General features: G+C 44.3%; 1 protein-coding gene across 4 annotated transcripts in view; it reads right to left on the reverse strand.

Annotated features, from left to right (window-relative positions):
* Positions 1-21,055, reverse strand: part of RAB3C (RAB3C, member RAS oncogene family) — a 102,110-nt gene that overhangs the window by 74,513 nt on the left and 6,542 nt on the right. For all 4 annotated transcript variants that reach the window (XM_081930005.1, XM_081930004.1, XM_081930003.1 and 1 more), the window contains exon 2: positions 17,715-17,942. In XM_081930005.1, coding sequence (XP_081786131.1) covers positions 17,715-17,942 — 228 coding nt within the window. The remainder of the gene's footprint in view (positions 1-17,714; positions 17,943-21,055) is intronic.

The following is a 21,055-nucleotide window of genomic DNA, read 5'->3' on the forward strand; positions in this document are numbered from 1 at the left end:
TTATCCTGTCACTATTTTAACATAAGGAATTTAGACTGAATGCATTTACCGCTTAGGAAATGCATTGCCATTGGGTCAAAATCACGCTGGTGAGATGCCATCCATATTGTTATTAGTTGTATTTGTTCTGAACTCATGGTGGGGTCATCCTCTGTTGGGGAATATTTCATTATTCCCTCATTCACCTACTTATCTATGAGGGCTTCAACTCTATGCATTCACATGGCTTCATAGGGAAAATTCCAAGGGCCCCACTTGTCTGAAACACTGAAGAGCTCCTGCCTGCCAGTCCAAACCATACTGACCTAGACAGATTAATGATCTGACTTGATATAAGCAACTATCTGTGATGTTTCTGCTGCAGCCACAGTCCTGAGTGCCCTCCTCCAGCCTGAAGCTCCTCCTCTGCAGCCTGCAGATCACACCTTTTCCATCCCAGTCTGCCCAGAAAAGCAGTGGCTGGGCTTCAGAGACAGGAAGTTCCGGCAGTTTTCTTTCTCCTCTAGAATCAAAGGGTGCAATTTGTGCACATGAGAACACACACACATCCAAAGTCGGCACCCAACATCATTTTGAGAACAGCCGCTCCTCACTAGAATAGGATTTCATCACTTCCTCTCAAATGGAATTAGCAATTTTTAGCAGAGTCAGTCACTTGCTGTGGAGCCTAGCAGCCGTGCTCCATCAAGAGAATAAAAGTAATTATTCCCATTGCAGCAAGTGGGCAGAACAAAGAGAGAACAGCGGATATTGGAAGCTGCCAGCTAAAGGCCTGAGTCATATCCGTGCATTGTCATCTGTCTCAAATGCACTTGTGTGAGGAGTGACTAAGTAAATACTGGAAGGATAACTGCTCTGGCAATTCTGGCTAGGGCCGGCCCTATCATAAGGCAGGGTGAGGCAGCTGATTCTGGAGAGTGTGAGCCTCCTTGGGCATTTCTCCTGAGCCTCTCTGGGTGTTCACTTTTTCTGTCCCAGCTATTCCCAACCTCCTGAGCTGGCACATGAACAGTAGAAGAATTTGGATTTAATATTCCGCTTTATCACTACCCGAAGGAGTCTCAAAGCAGCTAACATTCTCCTTTCCCTTCCTCCCCCACAACAAACACTCTGTGAGGTGAGTGGGGCTGAGAGACTTCAGAGAAGTGTAACTAACCCAAGGTCACCCAGCAGCTGCATGTGGAGAAGCGGAGACGCGAACCCAGTTCACCAGATTACAAGTCTACCGCTCTTAACCACTCCACCACACTGACTTGCTTGCTGCTGGTCTGGCTTGGCTTACTATCTCACCAAGGCACCTTCTCCCAAACATAGCACAGTGCCATTAGGAAAGGCCCCTGATAGAGCCAGCTCAAGCCATGCACTACAGTGGGTGCCATACCTGTGGATGTCTTGGTCGTGTGATGCATGCTGGCACTGTCAATGCTGCATTTTTGAGTGGGTGGCATGAGCAGGTGCCTGGCAGAGTAGTGAGGTTAAGAACAGAGTTGTGGGTGTCATGTAGGCTGCCCTACACCTCCTAAGTCAGGCTGTTGCCCTCAGGTGCAGTAGAGATAGTGTTGCACCAAAATCTGCCCTCCAATTTCATGACACTTTCTCTCCCTGAGAAAACAGGCTGCAAACAACATACATGGAATGTATTGCATAGCCATTGACAATGCAAGCCTATACATGTCTACTCAAAAGCAAGCCCAATTGAGTTCAACGAGAGTTACTCTCAGGTAAATGGGTACAGGATTGCAGCCTCAAACAGTCTTATGGGGCAGCCACTTTTAGAATGATCTGTCCAGTTCTCAGTAGGGCTGGGCAATATCTGGTTTTCAACATTGTGATTTATCACCAGCTAAACATCGCAATATACTGATATATCACAATGTCTGAAATAAGGATAGAGCTATGTAGAGGCATTGGTTGGCTGCATGGTTTCCCCCACATTGTGATTTTTGCATAGCGCGCGCATGCCCACACCCACCCACCCACAGATCATGATTCACAATATATTGCCAGGTCAAAAATTATGAAACCAATATCACAATTGAACTTCATACCAATTTTGATATATCACCCAGCCCGACTTCTCATAAAGGCTGTTGTAGAGCTGGAAACATATAGGTGGTTGACACTAATTCTGGGAACTGAATAATTTTCCCTACACCTAGTTCTCTTTTCTAATATGATTGGGATTGTAGTTTCATAAGCTGATCTCCGACCATAATAAATAAATTCAATTCAATAATATGAAAATCCTATGGAGTGGGGGCATAAGAAGCTTATAACACTACAATATTGGAAAAATGGAGAAAACCTGACTTGAAACTTTTTTAAAAATGAGGTGAGAAGGCTAGTTCCTGTTTCCAAAATACCTGTCAAGATCGTGAAGCTTTCTCACTTGCCTTTTTACAAAGTCTCCATAAAACATCCTTTTGAGCTCCTGTAATTCTTTGGCATCTGCAATAGATCTTAATTAGCTCTCCAAACTGCTGACAGTGACTTAACTGTTGGTTTTATTTTTCTTCCACAATATTTATATCTAAAGTAGCAAGTGGTTAATTTGAAATCTTTACACATTGCCAAGCCAAGATGGATGTACTTGCTATAGGAAAGATTTATGACTGCCGGAACACAGCATGGATGCATTGCCATCTAGACTTGTGGCACAGAAGGGAACGTTGAACATTGCCTTGAACCAGGTGAAGGCCTTTGCTGACAGATACTCACCTGGTGGGAAAAGACTTTCCCCCCACAACAGTAAAATTAAAAAGAAAGAAATGTCAGACTCCTCATATGCTCTTTGCTTACAGGGATGGGGACTTCCGTTCCAATAAGACCCAGTCGGGGATTTGTAACCCAGCAATACCTGCAGGGCCACAGGTATCACCATCCCATCTTTGTTGGAAAGGCAGACATCCGGGGAGCTGCAGGTAGGGTGACCTCCAACTAAGCCATACTCATCGTGCATAAAGGTAAAGGTAAAGGGACCCCTGACCATTAGGTCCAGTTGTGGCCGACTCTGGGGTTGCGGAGTTCATCTCGCTTTATTGGCCGAGGGAGCCGGCGTACAGCTTCCGGGTCATGTGGCCAGCATGACTAAGCCACTTCTGGCAAACCAGAGCAGCGCACGGAAACGCCGTTTACCTTCCCGCTGGAGCGGTACCTATTTATCTACTTGCACTTTGACATGCTTTCGAACTGCTAGGTTGGCAGGAGAAGGGACCGAGCAACGGGAGCTCACCCCATCATGGGGATTCGAACCACCGACCTTCTGATCAACAAGTCCTAGGCTCTGTTGTTTAACCCACAGTGCCACCCACATCCCACTCATTGTGCATACACCCACTGAAATCTGTGGCCTTAAGTAATTCAGGGGGTCTGCTCTGAGTATAACTAACACTGGATATCAACCATAATAAGTAGAGCAAAACGTTTTAATCACTGTATTTTTTTCAGACTCAACCCTCTTTATTGCACTTCATTGCAGGGGGGTTGGTCTACATGACCTTGGGGGACCCTTCTGACTCTACAAGTCTACAATTCTGTTTGTCCAGATGTTTTAGATTGGTTTTATCGCTCTTAATTTTATTGTATGGTTGGCTGCATTATCATGTGTGGTTGGTTTTTTTTTTTTTGCAATTTAAAACTTATCTTTGTATAAAGCGCTGAATAAAGGAATTATTATACAAATGCTGGGATAGATCTGTCTGTAGAGCATGAGTCTCTTAATCTCAGGGTCATGAGTTCAAGACTCATGTTGGGCAAAAAAATTGCAGGGGATCGGACTAGATGACCGGCATGGTCCTTTCCTAAACCACTCTCTTTCACTCCTTCACCCCACACCTTAGAAGATTAGTTTACAAGGCAAAGTCCTTTCCTCCAGCATTTCTGTTGGAGGCAGACTGAACTCGTTCCGCTTCAGAGCCATGATTGTTCTGAACCTAGAGCCAGCCAAAGACTGTCCTGTGAAACTGCAGTATTTCTAGCCTCAACCAAGCCTTGCCCATTTGCACTCTAGACCATGTAATCATTACGATACTATAATCTTTATTGTCACTGTCCTTTACAGAACAACGAAATTGAAAAAATCTACATCAGACATTCAAAAATCCACAAGCCTTCTATCTCAGCTATCCCAGCCTGGTTAGCCCCTAAAAACTCTGATACCCGATAATTGAATACAATATACTCACATAAAGACTACCTTACACTGCGTTTAAAACCAAAATCACATTTGGATAGAAACTGTTTCTCAGGCGGCTAGTCCTAGTCTTTATAATCCTGTACCTTCTTCCAGAAGGCAGAAGCTGAAAGAGATCATATCCTGCACTATCTCTGCAGCTTTCTTATGGCACCTGGAAGCATAGATTTGATCCAAGGTGGGAAGACTGCACCCAGTTATTCTCTCCGCAGTATTTACAACCCTGGACAGCATTGTTTTTCCCCTAACCTACTTGTACTCCATGGAGGGTTCAAGGAGAAGGGGATGACAGAGGACAAGATGGTTGGACAGTGTTCTCGAAGCTACCAGCATGAGTTTGACCAAACTGCAGGAGTCAGTGAAAGACAGGAGTGCCTGGCGTGCTCTGGTCCATGGGGTCATGAAGAGTCGGACACGACTAAACAACTAACAACAACAATCGTACCCTGTCAGAAACAACTGGCAAAACTCCGGTCAATATTAATGCAGCAGTGTTATTATCTCTTTCCGAACTGTGTATGAGCAGACTTGACATGGTATAATTTGTTCCCCTTTTCCCGTCTTAGGAAACGGCCAGTGTGAATTCCACCCACAGTTTGTAGTGGGCAAGGTCCGGTTCTGAACGTTTTGTTGACTGATCTGTATTTGTCCCTCCCTCTCCCCACCCCCACCCTGCCAGGGAAACCAACTTCTGAATCTCATAATGAGTCATTGCGGCTCCAGACAATTGCAGCTTCCAAAGGCCAGGCTCTCCGAGGTTCATTAGAAATTTCCTAATGGATGCGGCAGATCTTAATGAGTCAGAGTGCACTAGGAGTGTTAGGATACTGGCAAGTCAGTGACAGGCAGCACTTCCAATATTAACCTGCCTGCTCATGACTTGCCTCACTGGATTCTCCATGGGACTCTGTCAGGTTCATATGCATCTTCTGAAAGACCCAAAGGCATTATGGGATGCAACACATTGGAGCAGGCAGAGTTAAGCATACAGCATGTGGGCCAGAGACAACAATTCTCAGCTCCTCTGAACAGACAACTAAAAATGTTGACAATCTATTTTTAGATTGCTTAATACTTCCAGCCTAAAGGCAGCACGTGGTAAAGTTATTTTAAATCACCCAAGAGACATAAAACCCTTTGTTATGGTAGATAATAAACAATACAGTGGTACCTCGGGTTAAGAACTTAATTCGTCCTGGAAGTCTGTTCTTAACCTGAAACTGTTCTTAACCTGAAGCACCACTTTAGCTAATGGGGCCTCCCGCTGCTGCCGTGCCGCCACTGTGCCATTTCTGTTCCCATCCTGAAGCAAAGTTCTTAACCCGAGGTACTATTTCTGGGTTAGGAGAGTCTATAACCTGAAGCGTCTGTAACCTGAAGCATCTGTAACCCGAGGTACCATTGTACTATCAGAACATGAAAGTCAGTCATCTCTGGCTTAATCACATTCCTGAACATGATTTCAACTGTTTAATTACTACTTACACTAGGTGGAAGGATAGATAAATGTGTCACTTTCTAGGTTTTCCGGGTTCTTGTTTTTCCAACATTAAGCTGAGTTCACCCCATTTCTGCATCAGTTCATGAACACGTGTTTGTGTGTCTTCGTGAAAAAGTACTGTTTCCGTGCACTCCTAACATACAGATCTATGAAGGCAATTTCCTCTTCTAGAATGTGTTCCGGTACACTATTTCCACCAATATGCACATTTGCATAGACACATTTTCCTAATATTAGGGTTGCCATATGTCCGAGATATCCTGGACATATCTGTAATACTGCAGTCAGCATGTACGGCAGCCCATGTTGGCAGTGGCGTTTTTGCCAATTTGCCATAAAATTAACTCAAAAATGGCATATATATTTTTGCGATTTTGCAAAAAAAAAAATAGCTCAACAACTCTGGGCAGAACTAAAAAAACCCTCTCAACAACTTTTCTGTTGAAATATGGCAACCCTACCTAATATACCTCTTTATTTTGCTTGGAGAACTATACCCCAAAATTTGGAGAGGTCTGAATTTCGAAGGAAAGCTGCTTTTTGGTTCATTCAGGAGTTGTGAATTAGGCCAGTTTACGTTAAAATTTACAGAAAGAGCAAACTTCTCCTCCATTCCTGGGTTTGTCGGTTTCTCCTTGCTTTAGAACCTGCCATGTCCCAGGAACACAGAGAGTTAGTTGTCTTATAAGAGGCCAGACAAATAATCTCTCTAGAGCAATATTGCCTATTCTTACTGGCAGCAGCACTTCAGCGACTCTGCAAAATAAGCGTCCCATCACCTGGTCCTTTTTTCAAATGCCAAGGCTTGAACCTGGGATCATGTGCATATAAAGCATGTTTGTTACTATGGCACTATGGTCTCTCTCCAATGCAAACACAGTCCCATCAATGTGCTACTGTTGTGATGCCACAAAGAATAACTTTGTGCCAACACAAGGAATTCACCTTTTGCAAAGCATTGGAGATAGGTTTGCCCTGCAATACAGACAGTTAGTTAGTTCTTGGCAGCAATGCCATCAGAAGAAACGTTAAATGTATCAAGTCTGTGGACTTACAACGGAGGAGACAATCAAGAGACTGAAAGACCTTTGAGGATGGAGCATGGAAAATTAACTCCAGGCTTCCACATGTCTTGATCCTACTACAAGAAATATTTTTCCAGCTGCTTACTAACTTTGTGCATGTTGTGGGTGTACACACATGCACACACACACCATAGACACATCTGTTTTACATCAGTTCAGTGGTGATGGCTTCTTTCAAAGAAGCATGGGAAGTGTAGTTTCATGAAGATGATGATAATTACCTGATACGGACACCACCTCCAGAACTGTTGTTTCCAGTATAATTAGTCTGTGGCACGAAACGCCCTCAGAGGCCTACCCTCAGGAGCCTTCAGAGGTGAGTGGAAACAGTTCCTAGCTGGTTCTACATATCACTGTTCATTAGGCAGCTCAAAACCACAGCTGGTGGAGAAGGTAATTGGAGAGCAATCTGGTGACGGGGGAATGCTTCTAACACAGGGAAGATTTATGGTTGTGTACAGGAGCCGGGCAGTCGTCCCCACTGCTTCTTCCCAGCTGACAAGAAGAACTTACTCCCACATAAGCGAGTGTAGCAATGCAGCTTGCATCGTTGGTGACAGCAATGCGGATACTTTTGGCCCAGAGATGGAAAGAAGATAAAGTCCCAACCAGAGAAGAGGGGTTGACAAAGATGATGGACTATGCCGAAATGGTGAAAATGACCAGGAAGATTAGAAACCAAGAAGACAGAAACTTTAATGGGGGGAAATTTATAAGTTACCTTGGAGAACACTGTAAACAACTGAAGACTTTGGCAGGAATGTAGAAACACTTGTAATGTAACAGGAACTATGGTTAAAAAAAGGGAATTTTAAGAAAGAATGGAGAATATTCTAAGATGCAGTTGAAAACAGATTAATAACAGAAGCCATGGAGGGGTGGATTCAGGGAATCCTATATGTGTAAGGTTATGATTACAAATTGAATACAAATGTAAATTATAAAGCTGGAAAAAAGTATAGAGGTGGAAGGGACACCATGAATCATCCAGTCCAATGCACTGCAGGAATATGCATCAATGCAGGGATCAAACCCATGACATTGGCATTATCAGCACCACACTCTAACCAACTGAGCTAACCTGCAAGGCTGACTTGCTCTTTTCCTACTGCACAGTTTCTACAACATGAAAATTGCTACAATGTGAAATCCGGCCCAGAACCAGAGGTCAGCCAGGCCAGCCAGGCACTGGTCAGGGGCCTCTGGGACTTAGAACGACTCCTCACTAGCTTGACCCGGCCATGCTGCCACTCTTCACCCATCCCCCTGCTGAACACCCCCGTGGCAATGGGTGGGTGCCGCTGACAGGGGCATAGGAAGGGGGGGTGGAGGCAGATCACCCCGGGTGCCCTCACTGAGGGGGATGACATTCAGCGTGCCATCTGCCCATGACTCCCAAGCCTACCCCAAGCTGTCGGGGGTAAGGGGAGAGCTGAGCAGCTTTGCAGGTGACATTCCCCCCTTCCTCTTTTGTTTTGACACCTTGGGGGAGGCTTGGAAGTTGTGGGCAAGCGGCACACCGAATGTCCGCCTTGGGCAACTTGCTCCACCCCCGATGGAAAGGAGCGCGCACCACTCTGGGCACCCGAGCGGCTTTCCCACGCCTGGGAAGGCAACCTCTGGGCCGTGCCCCCCTTGAGAGCACGCCCACCCTGGGCAGCACGGGCATATGTTCCACTGCTGGCCATTGATGCTTTGAATGGGCCCTAAAGCTCTCTTATATTGCTCTATAGAAATCTATAGATTCCACAGATCTGTTGTATTGGGGTAAACTAAGATGCTGAGAGCCAAGGCTCAGGGCTAGATTAACCATTAAGCAAAATAAGCATATGCTTAAGGTATCAAGGCAAGGGGGGCACCACAGAAATTTCCCATTGCTGGATTTTTAACATTAATGGTCGCAAACTGCTCAAACTGAGCATTCATTTTCTCAGTTGAAGTATATTAAAAATCCCAAGAGAAAAACTATGCAACAAAGCAGGCCGGATGGCCTTATCTCTACTAAGTATAGAGGCAGCTGTGTCATGAAAGATTAGTTTCAAGGATCTGATCAAAGACTGCAATTAGAAAAAAGCAGGGGAACTTTTTTCAAATACAAATAAAGTGGAAGTTTACAAAAATAAGTGCTCTTTTCCATCTTACTGTACTTTTCGTTTCATTTTTAAAAATATTTTAACTTACGGTTTATTATTGTTTATATATTGAAGTACGGGACGCGGGTGGCGCTGTGGATTAAACCACAGAGCCTAGGATTTGCCAATCAGAAGGTCGGTGGTTCGAATCCCCGCAACGGGGTGAGCTCCCGTTGCTCGGTCCTTCCTCCTGCCAACCTAGCAGTTCGAAAGCACATCAAAGTGCAAGTAGATAAATAGGTACCGCTCTGGTGGGAAGGAAAATGGCATTTCCATACGGTGCTCTGGTTTGCCAGAAGCGGCTTAGTCATGCTGGCCACATGACCCGGAAGCTGTACCTTGGCCAATAAAGCGAGATGAGAGCTGCAACCCCAGAGTCGGCCATGACTGGACCTAATGGTCAGGGTCCCTTTACCTTTCCCTATATATTGAAGTAGATATATATGGGGGCATCAAAATCGTTTAAGTGCTTGGGGCCTCTAAAGGTCTTAATCCAAGCCCTGCCAAGTCTGGCTCCGATACAGAAGTGGCACTACCTCACCTGGATGGCAGGTAATGATGGCGGTGAGAGGGGGTTGCCTTTTACCCATGCTGTGTGGTTGCATGCAGGGGATGGGTGTTGGGTGGGCATCAGTGCTACTGTACCAAGAGCCCCCTGAAGTCCAGCACCAGCCATGCATTAGATGCATCAGTTCTGCTGCTGCTGCATAAGAATGTGATAAAAGTCCCAAGAAAATTTGTTCCATGAATATCCTGTAGATACTTAATTTGTGTTGAGTCATTTGGCCCTCTGTGAAGACTTGTGGGGAAAAATGGCAATTGGTCGACGCCTCGGATAATTAACAAGAGAAAAACAAGAGCAGGTACTGCACAAGGTACTTTGAAAATTAACACAAATTGGACAGAAAGGAAACCATAGAAGACCAAGAAAGAGAATTTGCCACAGGGGAAATTAACTACCAGACCCTTTTCTCTTAAGCTACAGTTATGAAATTTCTTTTTGGGGTTGTGCTTTCCTTGTGGAGAAAAAGAGAGAGAGGAAAAACAGGAAGTTACTGTCAGTTCTTTTTTCCACTTTCATTCCCCTAGTAATTGATTCAGGGTACCTATCTAGCAGGTAAGATTTAAGTAGATCCAATGTTTCATGACCAGGTGAGGGGATAAGGAACACCTTAATGAAGAACCCAAAGAGTTTAAAGGACACACCTGCTATAGCGGTTATCGTTTTTAAAAATAATTAAAAAAACAACCCAAAATATAATTAAATTTCACTCACTATAATGTTGAAATATAATTAACTCACAACCAAACCAGTTGTGATGGTGCAGGAAATCTGCCATTGGGATCTCCTGCTGTTTTTGTTTTGCTAATTAGAAGGCCTTCTGGGTTGCTTTGAAGACCAGGAAATGGTGGGGGTTAACCCTCTCCTTCCACTCCCAAGCTACTAATTCTGCAGTATTTGTGTGGGGGAGGAAGGGAGTCAGAAACACAGTACCTATCTTTTCACCCACACACCCTGCCAATGCTACTATTTGCTTGGGGGGGGTACATCGGAGAAAAGACATGTGATGAAAGAGTTAAACACCCTCATCCAGACCACCCCCTTCTCCCCAGTCATCAAAGCCGTCCCACAAGGCTGCCGGTTACCAAAGCAATACCTAAGGGATATGGATGGGCAGTTCTGTCTATTGCAGTTTCCCACAGCTTCTCATTTTTCCAATCATGGGTTGAGTTTCACACTTTTCCCGCATCATTTTTTAAAAATATAAAAGTAATCACACACAAAATGAATTTCTCCAATCCACACATTTTATGCAGTTCTACATGAAGCAATTTCCTCTTATATAATGCATTCTTAAAATTTTTTTTCCCATTAATATATGCAATTTAGTGCACGGCTTTAGTGCATAACGTTTGTATAGACTGCCTGGCTGGAGAACTGCATTGCACAATTTGGAGGTGTGCAAGTTTTGATTGATATTAGTGCTTCGGTTCACATGCTTTCAGAAGCGCTATTTGGGCAGTTTTGCCTTCGCATGCAAACTGAATCGAATTTCTTCCACTATCCCTGAGAGAGAGAGAGAGAGAGAGAAAATGGACCACCCCGGTTTGGACCTTAGCTTTCAACTTGGCCACTTGCCAGCTCAGGGGGGGTTGGGGGCAAGCATCACTTGTTTGCAGGCGAGACCCCAAGTGGGAAATAAAATGCCCCTTCCCCTTCTTACATTATGTATTTACTTACTGCCCTTCGATATCACCTTTTTGCCAAAAAAACTCAAGGCAGTTTAAGCTAATGGCTTGTCATTGAAGCCATGATACAAATGTGGAGGGAGAGGAATGAATCTGAGACAAGAAGAAGAAAATAAGCAAAGCCAGGTATCAACTCCGGGGACTTCCAGATGCAGATTATTTAACAGCACTCAAACAGTGCTGTTCTGCTTAAAGCTGGAAGTGGAAGAGCAGCTCTGGTTGCTTCCAGATGACCTGTTTATTGAGCATTTTATTTGCAGAGCGGTTTAGGATGCTGATTGCTATTTATTGAGCATTTGTTCAAAACTGTTTAGGTAACATTTAGAGGGTGCACTCGTTACACTATAGTACCCCTCCAGACAAGCAATAACGCCATAACATTAGGGGAACATTGTAGAACAATTAACAAAGCAGGATGCTACATGGATAAAAAGGTAAAGGGACCCCTGACCATTAGGTCCAGTCATGGTCGACTCTGGGGTTGCGGCGCTCATCTCGCTTTATTGGCTGAGGGAGCCGGTGTACAGCTTCTGGGTCATGTGGCCAGCATGACTAAGCTGCTTCTGGCAAACCAGAGCAGAGCACAGAAACAACATTTATCTTCCCGCCAGAGCGGTACCTATTTATCTACTTGCACTTTGACGTGCTCTCAAACTGCTAGGTTGGCAGGAGCAGGGACCGAGCAACGGGAGCTCACCCCGTCGCGGGGATTCGAACTGCCGACTTTCTGATTGGCAAGTCCTAGGCTCTGTGGTTTAACCCACAACACCACCCGCATCCCTTGCTACATGGATAGTGAAGTACAAATCCACCACCAACACTATTATTGCATCAATGAAAAGTTGCATAACACACCTCCCCCCAAAAACCCCTCTAGTCTGGAAGAGCCCCAAGGCAGCTCGATGAGCTCAGAATGTTGATTTACTCTTGGGGCAGGGAATGGCATAGCCTGGGAAAGAATATGGCTGGCTTGCCACATGTTGTTACGCATGCTATAAAGAAATAATGTCTATGCTTTCCAGAGTGCAAAGATTGTCAAGGTTGACATTCATCCTACTACACTATGCAAGGCACCTATCACCTCTTATCAGTTTCTGCCCACACTGTCTAAAGGAATTCTTTCTTCCCTCCTCAAAAAAGTTTGGGCTTTCTTAACCAAATCAAAAGCTGAGGAATCCTCTGCCAAAGGATGTTGAGAAAGGACTCCAGTGGCAACTGGCCTTTATCTGCTTCTCCTGTTTTTTAAAGAAATAATTTTGTATTGGTGCTTTATTTTCCATTTCTCTCTATTATAAGGCATGCAAAGAGCCATGCTGATATTTAAATGTCATTACTGGCTTAAATAGGAATGCTCAATTATCAAAGCTGAGAGTCTCCGCAGAGTTATTTCAAAGCAGCAAGCATAGCCTTGCTTGCAAAAGAGTCTTCCATATCTTCAAATTAAGACCCAGAAACGGAGAGCTGTGTGTCAACTCAATTCCTGGGTTAACTCATTCCAAAATGGCTCACCCAAGTGATCAAAGAGAGTCCACCCCAGAGCCTTTGATCATTTCTTTAAACTCCCTCCTGAGAAGTTGATGAGTTTTATGCCAGGGATTAGAGGGGCCAATGCAAATCAAGGAGCAGAGGCAATTGTAACATGTTTTCCATTGCAATGGAAAGTGAGTAAGGACGTCTGCAAAACATAACAAACACTGTAAACCCCAAAGTATGGTGTTTTCTGATGGAGTTGCTTAACAGTGCATTTGTACCGGGGGGGGGGGGGGGACAGGATGCAGCCAAATAACTAGACCTAAAACCCTGTGCAAGTGGACCACCTGCCAAGCTCCTGATGTCAGAGGTAATCAGGTTATTCAAATTGAAAGCTATAAATTATTATTAGGTTATTTATTTATACCCCGCCCATCTGGCTGAGTTTCCCCAGCCACTCTGGGCAGCTCCCAACAGAATTAAAAGCACAATAGAACATCAAACATTAAAAACTTCCCTAAACAGGGCTGCATGCTAAGTGTACTACCAGTTCATCCTTTCACAGAGAGCTGTCCCACACCAGTACAGACCATTGATCCATCTACCTCAGTACTGCCTGCACTGACTGGCTGTCAGGGACTGGGCAGAGGAGGAATGGCGGAGACCGCCTCCCTATCCTGACCCTTCCAGGGAGGAGGAAGAGGAAGACAGTACAGATTTACAACAGGAGGTTGAGGGAGGTAGCAGCTTAGAGGCAGATGAGGGGGAAAGCTGGGAAATCATGGGACAGCCAGAGCAACACCCAGCTGACAAGCATTCCAGACCCTCCATCTCCTGATACCCGGTGAGCCTTAAAAGTAGGAGAGCAAAGAGCTCAAAGACAGAGGGCACGTAGCAGCACCCGTAGAGGAGACAATAAGAATGACGAATGAGGAATATTCCACAAAAGAGGAAGGGTATCTTTTTATATTCGACGGCGGCAGCAAGAGTTTTGATCGCAGCAAAATGGAAGAGTAATGAAATCCCCTCTATACAAGATTGGATCCAAAAGCTGACAGAATATGCCGAATTAGATGGTTTATCAGAAAAAAATAAAGAATAAATCAAAACAGGAATTTGTTTCTAAATGGGAGGCTTTCAAAGAATATCTGAAAAATAAATATAGTAGTTTAAATTCTGTTGCAGCATTCGAGGAACTTCAGTAATAGTTGCTAGGTAGATAGAAGAAATTAGATTTATTGAGAATAAGTTTAATTATGAAAAAAAATGTGTATTGGCAATAAGTAATATGAATTTGAAATATGGAATAGACGGGAAGTTGGGTCTTTAGTGTTAAGACCAATAGATGTTTTATTGTTTGCCAAGAAAATTATGTGTCTATGGTTATTTTTGTAATTTGCGTATAATTTGGTATTTGTGGTTTTTGTGTGTGTCTTTTTTTCTTGTTGTATAAATAAATAATAATAAAGTATCAAATTTTTTAAAAAAAATAAAAAAGAGAATGAGGAATGAGGAAGTGGGAGAAACAGGGAGTGGAGATTCACTTGAGACAACACCATTATCCAAGAGGCTGAGTTCTATAGCCTCTCTCTGTAAAGATTGAAATAAAAAAAGATGGTAAGAAACTTTTCCTTGTCTTTATACTTTCCTGGGTAACCAGCCGCTGACAGCATCCTGACCCTAGCAGCAGCTCTCCAGAATTCGAGACAGAGAACTTTCCCAGCCCTACCTGGACAGGGTTGAATCTGGAACCTTCTGCATGCACAAGTGATGCTCCATGCCTGAACTACCACCCTTACCTCCTTTGCAGCCCTGGTTTGAATTCAAGCCGCAGCTGCAAAGGAACAGCCTCTCATTACATTCCCAACCTTTCATTTCCAGCTTGAATACAGTGCTTTTAAAGCTGGGTGCGTTTTCCTGTCACCATGCAGAGTGAGGGGAAAGGTGTCTATTTCAAAAAGTGCCAAATCTTCCCCCACACGCTGTCCGTCAAGGTAAAGAAGTACCTTAGGCCAACTCAGTTATTTGGCACCTGGAGCAGAAAAACACCAGAACCTCTCCTCCTTGCTAGCAGTAAAAACACAACAATATATATTTTTTAATAATCTAACAGTTTGCTGCCCTTTCGTGGCATCCAGAATCCTTGAGGTGGCCACCTCACGAAGTAGCTGGTAGGCCTTGCTCTTCAGAGCTAGGAGAGCTAAGAGATGAAATTTCACTGCGAATGTGCCATCATTTCTGATAAAGAAGATAACAGGGAAGCCTCTGCTCAGGTAGAGCTCATGGATGTGTCCCTAGGCTAGGTCTTAAGAGTGTAACAACCAATATATTGGATCAGATCTGCAGTACTTCTGACCAGGGCCAACCTCAGACATTTTGCTGCCTGAGGCAAAGGACAAACTGATGCATCTTTTCCATCCAACAGCCAAATGCTAATAAGAATCGCAGTTGAATCTACACCAGCGATGGTGGCAGGCTAGTTTAGGGAGCCCAGGAATTCACAGGTCTCCCAACAGACAGGAAAGGAAAGGGAGGTTAAGTGGAACTGCTTGGTAGGTAAACTGCTGCTGTCCCTTCAGCTTCTGCTGCCAGAGGTGGTTGCCTGTCCAATAGTAGGGCCGGCCCTGAGTCCACCAGATATACCAGCCAGAAGCTCACAACCGGAAAATCAGAGAGAGAGAGTCTTCCCCGTTGGTTTGCTCCTAGCATCTGGCAGTCCAGGCTATGCTTGCCTCTAAGTTGGCCACTTACGCATCGCCACAAAAGGAGAAATGAATGCATTGTCAAAACAGAGGCTATGGGTTTGCATAAAAGCTGCAGATGTAGAAATAATGACTGTAATTTAAACAGAAAAGCAACACATCTCACCATAGCAGGGAAAATTATGTCCAGCTGAGCTGTGTGCCAGCTACAGCTTGCTGCTCAGGTGCTGCTGACCGGCAATGCTAAAAATCCTTGCTCTCCCCCTCCTATTTTTCTTTATCTTTACACCGAACTAGATAGTCCTCCCAGCAGAGGACACTTTCCAACAGAGGGTGCCTGATAGCCTCTCAAAGAGCCTGAATAGTAGAACAGATGGCCACCAAAGCTGTCTCTTTCCAACTTCATCTCCTCCCAGAAATACAGTGGAACCTCGGTTTGTCAACTGAGGTGGAATAGGCGGTCAGCAATTTCAATCGAGAAAATGGAGAAACGCACCTCAGAAGCTGTTCGATTTCTGAGGCACGTTCGAAAATGGAAGCATTCACTTCTGGGTTTTCGACGTTAGGGTTCTGAATCATTCAGCTTCCAAGACCTTGAAAACAGAGGTTCCACTGTACATCCTAAAACATCTTTACACCCCCTGTATGATTGCAATTCTTTAAACCTAGGAACACAGAAGAACAGGGAAAGCTCCCTTCCTCTAAGTCAGGCCACTGGTGCAACCATCTCAGGATAAACTCTGGCAGTGGTTCTCTGAGGCAGGGGTCTCTCATAGACCTATCTGGAGATACCAGGGATTGAACCTGGGACCTTTGGGATACAAAGCATATGCTCTCTCACTGTATTATGGTCCTTCTCCTATAAAGCTGTGATGAATGAATGAAAAGAAGGTATGTCTCTCCTCATAGTGGGCTATGTAGCAACTAGTACAAATAGTGGGGAATGGGAACATATACTGTACTTTGAATAAACACATTTGCATGATATGCCAAGGAAATTACAGACCCTGAATTGTATCCAGTGCTACTCAGAGTAAACCCACCAAAAGGAATGAATTTGTTAGTCATGTCCATTAATTTCAGTGATCTACTCTTGGTAGGACAAAACAGAACACAATTACAAAATCATCATTATCAAACATCCAAAGCAGTTGGATGAAAGCAATACAGTGGAAGGATACTATGATCTTGCAGACATGGGGCCTACACGCTTATAATAATGCAGCTGTCACTGCAAGTTATGCAATGAGGAGAACACGTTCAATTGATTTAAAATCAATTCACAGAGCAACTTTCACAAGATTCATATCTTATTTCATTAGCAGCCCTGGGGGTACCGCAGTCATATCATTTTACTTTAGCCTTAAGTGCAGCACAAAGTACGGAATACAAAAACACTAAATCAAATGCAGCAGTCAGAAGGGAAATTCATTTTGCAATGGCAAGACTTCTTGGGGAGACAGTCATGAAAGAATTCACCAAGTCTTCTCCCTGAAGACAGTGAGGTTTAGCATGTATAGGAGGACACTGGGGATCAGTTGACCTTCACTCACCACTAGTGCAAAGTTGACCCTCACTAGTTGTGCAAAGATTCATCTGCTGTGTGAAAATTCTCTTACCTCCCTCCCTCTCACTTGCTCCCAATGGCCATTGTTAAGACTCTTTTCTGGTGGCTTGCATGTTTCCCTTGGGAAGAAAACAACATCTTGCAAGAGTGGTTTACTACTGGTGCCTTACCTTGCAGGTGCACAAAATTGCATAACAGCACTTTGGTGGGTGCAGAGAATAAGCCCTCCCTTTTCCTGGGTCTGGGGCCTTTCGAGGGCCACTCCTCCCATTAGATGAGGTGAGGCAGTCAATTTTAGGGTGCCATTAGAACGTAAGAAGCACCCTGCTGGATCAGATCAAAGTTCTACCTAGTCCAGCCTCCCGTTTCCCACAGTGGCCAGGGGCCCACACACAGATGATAAAGCGAGTTTGGCTTGGCTTAATGCTGTCTTTTTGTCCTCTTGTCACCCATCTGAATCCCTGGCTGCTGTACCAAAATGTTTGGCAGCTGCTGCTTGAAGAGCTAGGCAGCTCAGCTGGAGAGGGAAATGTGCAGGTCAAGGAACCTGTTGCCAGCTGAGGGGAGGAGAGAGAGTGAGAGAAGGAGACAGAGAGAGAGAGAGAAAGGAAGAAAGGAAGGAAGAAATGAAGAAGAGCAGCAGGAGAAGGGCATGGCAACACATTACGATTAAGCCAAGGTACCCACTTCAGATTTAACAATAAACCACAAACCATTATTTTTAAGAGTGCAAATATGGAGACCTGTCTATGATGGTCATTACACAAGCTTCTAAAGAAGAAAAAGATTTGTGTACCCCCCCCCATTTTTCTTACCCAAATCTGCAGCTTAATTCTTTTTTCGTTTTTGAAAACTGTCTTGACTTTGAAATCGATCCCAACGGTGCTGACAAAAGCCGAGGTAAAAGAATCATCGGCATAACGGAACAAAAAAGAGGTTTTCCCAACGCTGCTGTTTCCAATGATGAGCAGTTTGAACATGTAATCAAAGTTCTGGTCTGATGTGTCCTTCTGGCCAAACCTGGCGTCTTGCGTAGAGGCCATCTGTAATAATTTTCAGAAAGATGGTGCGGGGGAAGGGGAAGAAAGAGGGTTATTTTTTTGTGATTTTTTTTTGTGATTTATCTTTTAGGTTCACATCATGTAAGTCCAAAGTGCTTGCATTTAATTGAGCTCCTCAGTGTTGCATACCATAATATTAGAGGACAAATTTAATGAGGTCCTAAACTATTCCCCAACCCTCCTGGTAATCCAGCCATAAACTTAAGTGCTGACCAGTGCTGAAAACATCTCCAAAAGAGCACCATCATGACTCACTTAGCACAGTATGAAACTAGCTCCCCATTCGCAGAAATGTTAAAGAACCTTCCTCAAGTGGCAGCACTGCAGTCAAAATTAATAGATGTGAAAAGCATTACAGGCCCTCGTAATTCAAGTCAGGGGAGGATGAAATGGAAAAGCACTTCAGGGGTTAAAAAATAGGTGGGGTGGAAGGTAGGAAGCAAAATGGTTTTTTCTCATTAGCTTTGTGTTGCAAAACTAATCCAGTTTCAGGTCTATGGGTTAACTACTGGCCTTGCTGACAAACAGCGCTGCTTTTTAATAACACAGTGTTCTACAACATTTGTATCCTGTCCTTCCCTCCAAGGATCCTGGGGACAGCTTACAACGATTTTCCTCCATGGCCACTGTGAAGTAGGTTAATTTGAGAGGTTGTGAGTGGCTGAAGCTCACCTAGTGGACTTTGTGGGTGAAAGAGGATTTGAATCCAAGATTTCCCCAGTCCTAGTCCAACATTCTGATGATTAGAAAGTTAGACTACTACATTCCAGCCACTACACAATAATACTAAATCGTATCTCTGCAGCTCTATGTAGAACAAACATTGCGAAGGAAGGCTCAGGCCGCATGGCGGCTACAGTCCTGCGCACAATTACTGGAGGGGGGAGGAGTCCCACTGAACTCATTGAAGCTGACTTTCAAGTAGATGTGTACAAGGTCAGGCGCCAGAAAAATTCTTGACCGTGTCTCATGCTGTTTGGCATCTTCCTGTCTCATCCTCTGGAGCCAGTATAGTGGCTGGAGTGATGGATTCAGACATGGGGGACTTTTCAGTCTAATTTAAAACTAATTATTTCATTCACAACAATACAACATTAGTTCTAATGTTGTCAGCAGGAAATTAATCTTGGTTCTATGGGCCGAACCCAGACTAAGTTAGTTGCACTTAGGTTGCCGTCCTAACCCCACTTACCCGGGGCTTAAGTTACATCAAGATTTAACTTGTGCCATCTATTTCAATGGAAACAATCAAGTCTGAGAATGTATTTCATCACAGCGCACACTGTATTTTCTTGCATTACACTAAAATACAAATTATACAGGCTAAGCTAGAACAGGTACCAAGTGGTGTGGAGGGCACTTGTGGAGGAGATGTTGGAGTTGGATGTTTTTTCAAGTGTTCTCTCCAGCCTTTCAATTCTGCTTGAATGCATAATGGGCCTTATCCTCCTTTTAAAAGTACAGCTTGTCTGATAATATTTCATATAGAGGGTGGGGAGTTTGGATCACTGGCTGGTGTTACGAGACAAATGAATTGAAGAGCACTTCAAAGAATGGAGTTGCAGTGTGTGTGTGTATATAAAAAAAATTATTCATGACAGTCTCCGATTCAGGAATTCCTGCTGCTATCACTACACGGAAGCAGACTCCCACTCATCTCTTTGATTAAACATAACCACTCCCACCTGAAGGCTTGCTATGCTTCCTTTTACTTTTCCTCAATTACGAAGAGCATCATAAAGGCCTCCCAGTCCCGTCACTTGGCAGTAACTGCCAATTTCATTTCCTTGTGCTATTCTTCTTACTAAAATCTTCCGCACATTATGGTCAGATGGAGAGGCAGAACTGAGTAGCCCCAATGAGTGGATGAGATGGTGGAAGGTGTGGTTTTAAAGGACAGCACAAAATTAGAGGGTGGAATGTAGAGAACGAGTGGAATGTGGTTATCTCTGAGTGTAAATTCTATAAGAAGGACTGGGAGGGATGTTCTAGATGCAGTATTACTCAGCAAGTGAATGAGAACATGGAGCCAAACAAGCCTGCAATTCCGAATGAGACAGGCAGACTCCTCCACAGAATCATTCTGGGCTCCAAAAGTAATTGAGTACTGGGGACATACTATCCCCAGCTCTCCTGAACAAAATGCCTAGGGTGATCTTAAGGTAGAGTGGGGGGGAGGAGCGGCATCCAAAGGAGAGCATCTTGTGGCAAACGGTAGCTTCAAACACCCTCATATTGACTGGGTAAATATTCTGGTCACTACAGAAGGGTGACATTTCTAGATGCCCTAAAATGACTGTGCCCAAGAACAGTTGGTCATGGAACCAATCCAAGGAGAGATGATGGACTTGAGCTCAATCCTAAGAAGGCACCTCAGTTGTGTGTGAGATGTACATGTGAACCAAATGATGTCCAGTTCTGGGCACCACAGTTTAAGAAGGGTATTGACAAGTTGGAGCGTGTGCAGAGGAGGGTGACCATGATGATCAAGAGTCAGAGCACCAAGCTTTATGAGGGAGTTGGGTATGTTTAGCCTGGATAAGAGGAGACTGAGAGAAGATATGATAGCCATCTTCAGATATTTAAAGAGCTGTCACATGGAAGATGGAGCAGCCAATAGATTCAAGTTAAAAGGAGAGAGATGCCGATGGAACATCATATTAAAATTTCTGGCAGTAAGAGCTGTTTGACTACCTTGGAAGGTGATGGAATCCCCTTCACTGGAGGTTTTAAAACAGAGGCTGGATGGCCATCTGTCAGAGATTCTTTAGCTTGGATTCCTGCATTGCAGGCAGTTGGACTAGGTGACACTTGGGGTCCCTTCCAAGTTTACAATTCCATGATTCTATGGCAAAAAAGTCAGAGCATTCTGAATTAAGCTGAAAACAGGACACATTGATTTTCCTTGCTCCATAAAAGGAATGAGCCCACCACCTACCCCTTGTAGGGTATTCCGTTAAAGGAATCCGGTGGTCGTGGATCCAGTCCGATGCCCTGCCAGTGGCTAGGGCCATGGCACAACCCCTGGTGACATCAGGGGAAGCTTCCAGTTGTATTTGCATCAACAAGCTCCTCCCACTGTTTGTTAACCTTCA

This window comes from Podarcis melisellensis (assembly GCF_964234715.1).
Source record: "Podarcis melisellensis genome assembly, chromosome: 11".
In the NCBI taxonomy this organism is placed as follows: domain Eukaryota; kingdom Metazoa; phylum Chordata; class Lepidosauria; order Squamata; family Lacertidae; genus Podarcis; species Podarcis melisellensis.